Source organism: Neltuma alba, unplaced genomic scaffold (assembly GCF_004799145.2).
Source record: "Neltuma alba isolate B1F8T4 unplaced genomic scaffold, ASM479914v2 tig00010190_pilon, whole genome shotgun sequence".
Taxonomy (NCBI): Eukaryota; Viridiplantae; Streptophyta; class Magnoliopsida; order Fabales; family Fabaceae; genus Neltuma; species Neltuma alba.
The window spans coordinates 78045-81428 of record NW_021635129.1 but is presented as its reverse complement, the minus strand read 5'-3'; the positions used below and the strand labels follow the sequence as shown (position 1 = coordinate 81428).

The window sequence follows — 3384 nt, the reverse complement described above, 5'->3', positions numbered from 1 at the left end:
TTTTTTTTCCCAAAATGTACTGTTATAGATCAGGGGAAAGAATCCAAAACACAAGACGTTAAAATAATTAATATGATTTTTTTTTTACCATCGTTCTTCTTAAATATAGAAGAGAGAGGAAAGAGTTGAAAGATTTAAAAAAAAAAAAAGTATAACATTAGAGACAACTCTACATTTTTTTTAGGAGTAAAATAAGAAAATTTTATCACATATCTAAGGATTACACTTTTATTGCTTAAATATATGAAAAAGTTAACTAATTTTTTATACTATCCCCAGTGCTAGAAGGACAGAGGGAGCATATAAAAGGGAATGTCTGATGAGAAAAATGACCTCACGGCTCGAGATGCGTTCCAAAGGAGATTAATGTGCCGCTCTCCACCTTCATCACTGAGCTATAAAAGCCCCAATCATCCCACTGGTCTGGCATCCTAGGTTCCTAACTCCTTAGTGATTAAATACTCTTCTTCATCTTCAACCACATCCATGGGTTCTCGCTACGAAGTAGAAGTAAAGATCGAATCTGCTAAGAAACTGAAGAACGTGAACTGGCGTCACGGCCCCAATCGCCCATACGCCGTCGTTTGGGTGGACCCCAAGAACAAGTGCTCCACCAAGGTCGACGAATCCGGCGACACTGAAGCCCAATGGGAAGAGACGCTCCGTATCCCCTTGCCTCCCGGTCCTATTGAGGAATTCACCCTCTACATCGATGTCGTCCACGCCGGCTCCGAGGAGGACACCAAGCCGCTCATCGGCTCGGCTAAGCTTGAGCTCAATGAGCTTCTTCAAGACGTCGGGATTGGCGATCGCACCACCCGCAAATTGACCCTGAAACGACCGTCGGGGAGACCACAAGGTAAGGTGGAGGTTGGGGTTTCCATCAGAGAAATAGGCTACCCTGCGCCTAGCTCGTATTACGCTCCCCCTTACGGGGTACCACCATCGGTGTCGCGTGATTACGCCGGTGCCCCCCCGCCGTATGGTCACCCACCGCCACAAGATCCGTACTATTCAGCGCCCCCTCCAGCTGGGTACCCACACAGTGGCTACAGCACAGCGCCGCCAACGGCCTACGGACAGCCGAGTTACGGTTACGGTCAGGAGAGTCAGCCGGCGTATGGAGGGGAGGAGAAAAAGAAGAGCAAGTTTGGTGGGATGGGGACGGGATTAGCTGTGGGAGCAGTGGCTGGAGCTTTGGGCGGACTGGCACTTGCAGAAGGGTATGATGCTTGGGAGGATCATGTTGCAGAAGAAGCCGCAGAGAAAGTGGAGGATGATCTTCCTGGAGACGACGACTGTGGAGGAGACGACTTCTAGAAGACAGCATTGTTGAGATTCACGGTCAGAAGGGCTTCTAGAAGACGGCTGGATTATATGAAATAAAATTCTCGTTATGAGTGTTCTTGAAAAAACACAAGGAATCTTTTCGCGTTGTTGTATTTTGGCGCTAATGATGGCACTTGGAAATGCAATGGTGGATGTTGTTCACAGTTTTAGTTTTTTCTTTTAAATAAAAATTTTAAATCATGGTCATCAGTTTAAACTAAATTGTGGGACCTGTGTTGCGATTTTTTTAACACAATTTTAAAATGTTACCAACGACAATAACGCAAGGGTTAATGAATAGTTCAGAATAAGTGAAACAAAGAACTCATGCTTTTTGTTATCAAAATCAAAATAAAGTAATAAATAGCCCACAAAAAAAAATGAGTAAAATTTGTCAGTGGGCGTTAAAATCAGAAAAACTGGAACCTAAGATGTTTACACAGTCTTTTGCCCCTGTTTGGTTTTAGGTAGTGTCTATGTAGAGAAGTTTTCAGAGCGTCTCATTTACAGTTTGTTTTGTTTCGGCAATATATTTATCGTTTGGATTAGTTTTGTTTCTGGTGGTGACTGGTTTGTGTCTGCAATAATTTGCTTTGCATCGGAAGTTTTTATTAATTTTCGCCCGCTTTCCTCTGCTCCTGTGCCTCCAGGGGTGTTTGGGGCGGCCTGTTTTATACCATTTGGTACCAAAGATTGTGGGCTTCTTTGAAGTTAGTCTTTGGACTGCCCTTTCTATTGCTACCTCTTCGATCATAGCAGACAAAAATTTGTTATTACTCTTTTCAATCCACAGGGTATAGGCTCTCCTTGTGTTGTCTCTGTTTCTTTGTTGCTGCGTTTTTAGCTCAGTCGTTATTTAAGCTTTTGGTGGGTCTTGCTATCTCCTTGGTGTCTATATCTGTTTCCTTTTAATGAAGACTCTTATTCAGGTTAAAAAAAAAGATGTTTACACAGTCAATCCGCTGTTCAATCTTGTGACTTCATATTAACGCATTTATCTCTTGGAATTTAAAATAGGAATGGACATAGCCTGGCCAAATAAGCCTGAGCGTATTACAGGGTTTTGAAGTTTGACCGTAAGCATGAGCTTGCATACAAATTTGTTTTAGGCTCAGGACTATGCCTTTGAAAGGGCTAGCAAACCTGAAGTCTTTTTAAAAAACCTACTTACAATATAGGTTTTTTTAAAAAAAAAAACCTAATATTTTAAGTTTTGAAAGCCGCAGGTAGGTTTTGAGTTTATTAAAACTTACACAAATGTAAGCTTTTGATACACTTAAAAACTTATATATTTTGATATATATTAATAAAATACATTTTTAAAAAAATTAATTAAGCCAAACCGGTAGGCTTTTAAGTTAGGCTTTAAATTTAAAAATCTGACCTATTTATCTTAAAAGGTCTTTAAATAGGTTTTAGGCTGACCTATTTGCTAAATAGACCAAGCCATACCAAGTCCCAATTAAGTCAAGCTATAAGCCCTTAATAGGAATCTAGTTTATTCTCATCTATAAATTTGAATGACACATCCCCTTTCTCATGTTTCTAGTCTAATATAAGTTACTTATATACCAAAAAAATACATTAAATTAACACAATTTTACAATTTCACCCTTATCAAAATTTTCTCTCTTTCGATGTTTACAAACCATTCCATTATCTTTCCTTTCTTGCTCTTATCCCAACAAAAATTAAATAAGAATAAAATTAAAAAAACCAGTATTAAATATACTTGTGACCTATATTCATTTTTTCCTACAAGTAACCTGTATTTAGGACTGGATTAGTAGTCTTGTCTCCAAATTGCTTCAAACAATAAATCGGCTGAAGAATTTCTGAATCACCAATCCAAAACCAGAGCGATCGCTTTTGGGGAAAAAAGAGTTGTATACTACACCAACACGTTATTCGTAACGTCATGTTCGGAGAAGATAGTTCTTATATATGGTTTTCATCTTATTGTTAATTAACTATAATTTGGAATTCTTTGACCCAGCGTCAAATTTCAACCTTAATTATCATTTTTTATATACAATTTCAACCTTAATTATTGTC

At 39.0% G+C, this 3384-nt stretch overlaps 1 protein-coding gene across 1 annotated transcript; it reads left to right on the top strand.

Moving 5' to 3' along the window:
• The first annotated feature begins 346 nt into the window (after window positions 1-346).
• On the top strand, window positions 347-1551 carry LOC114754806 (protein SRC2 homolog). The gene has a single exon (XM_028943641.1). It carries the CDS (start codon window positions 487-489, stop codon window positions 1318-1320), a length of 834 nt encoding a protein of 277 aa, XP_028799474.1. The 5' UTR covers window positions 347-486; the 3' UTR covers window positions 1321-1551.
• Window positions 1552-3384: the final 1833 nt, after the last annotated feature.

What these genes read in the sequence shown, in the direction of transcription:
- LOC114754806 (XM_028943641.1), top strand. Translation starts at nt 487, where the DNA reads ATGGGTTCTCGCTACGAAGTAGAAGTAAAGATCGAATCTGCTAAGAAA.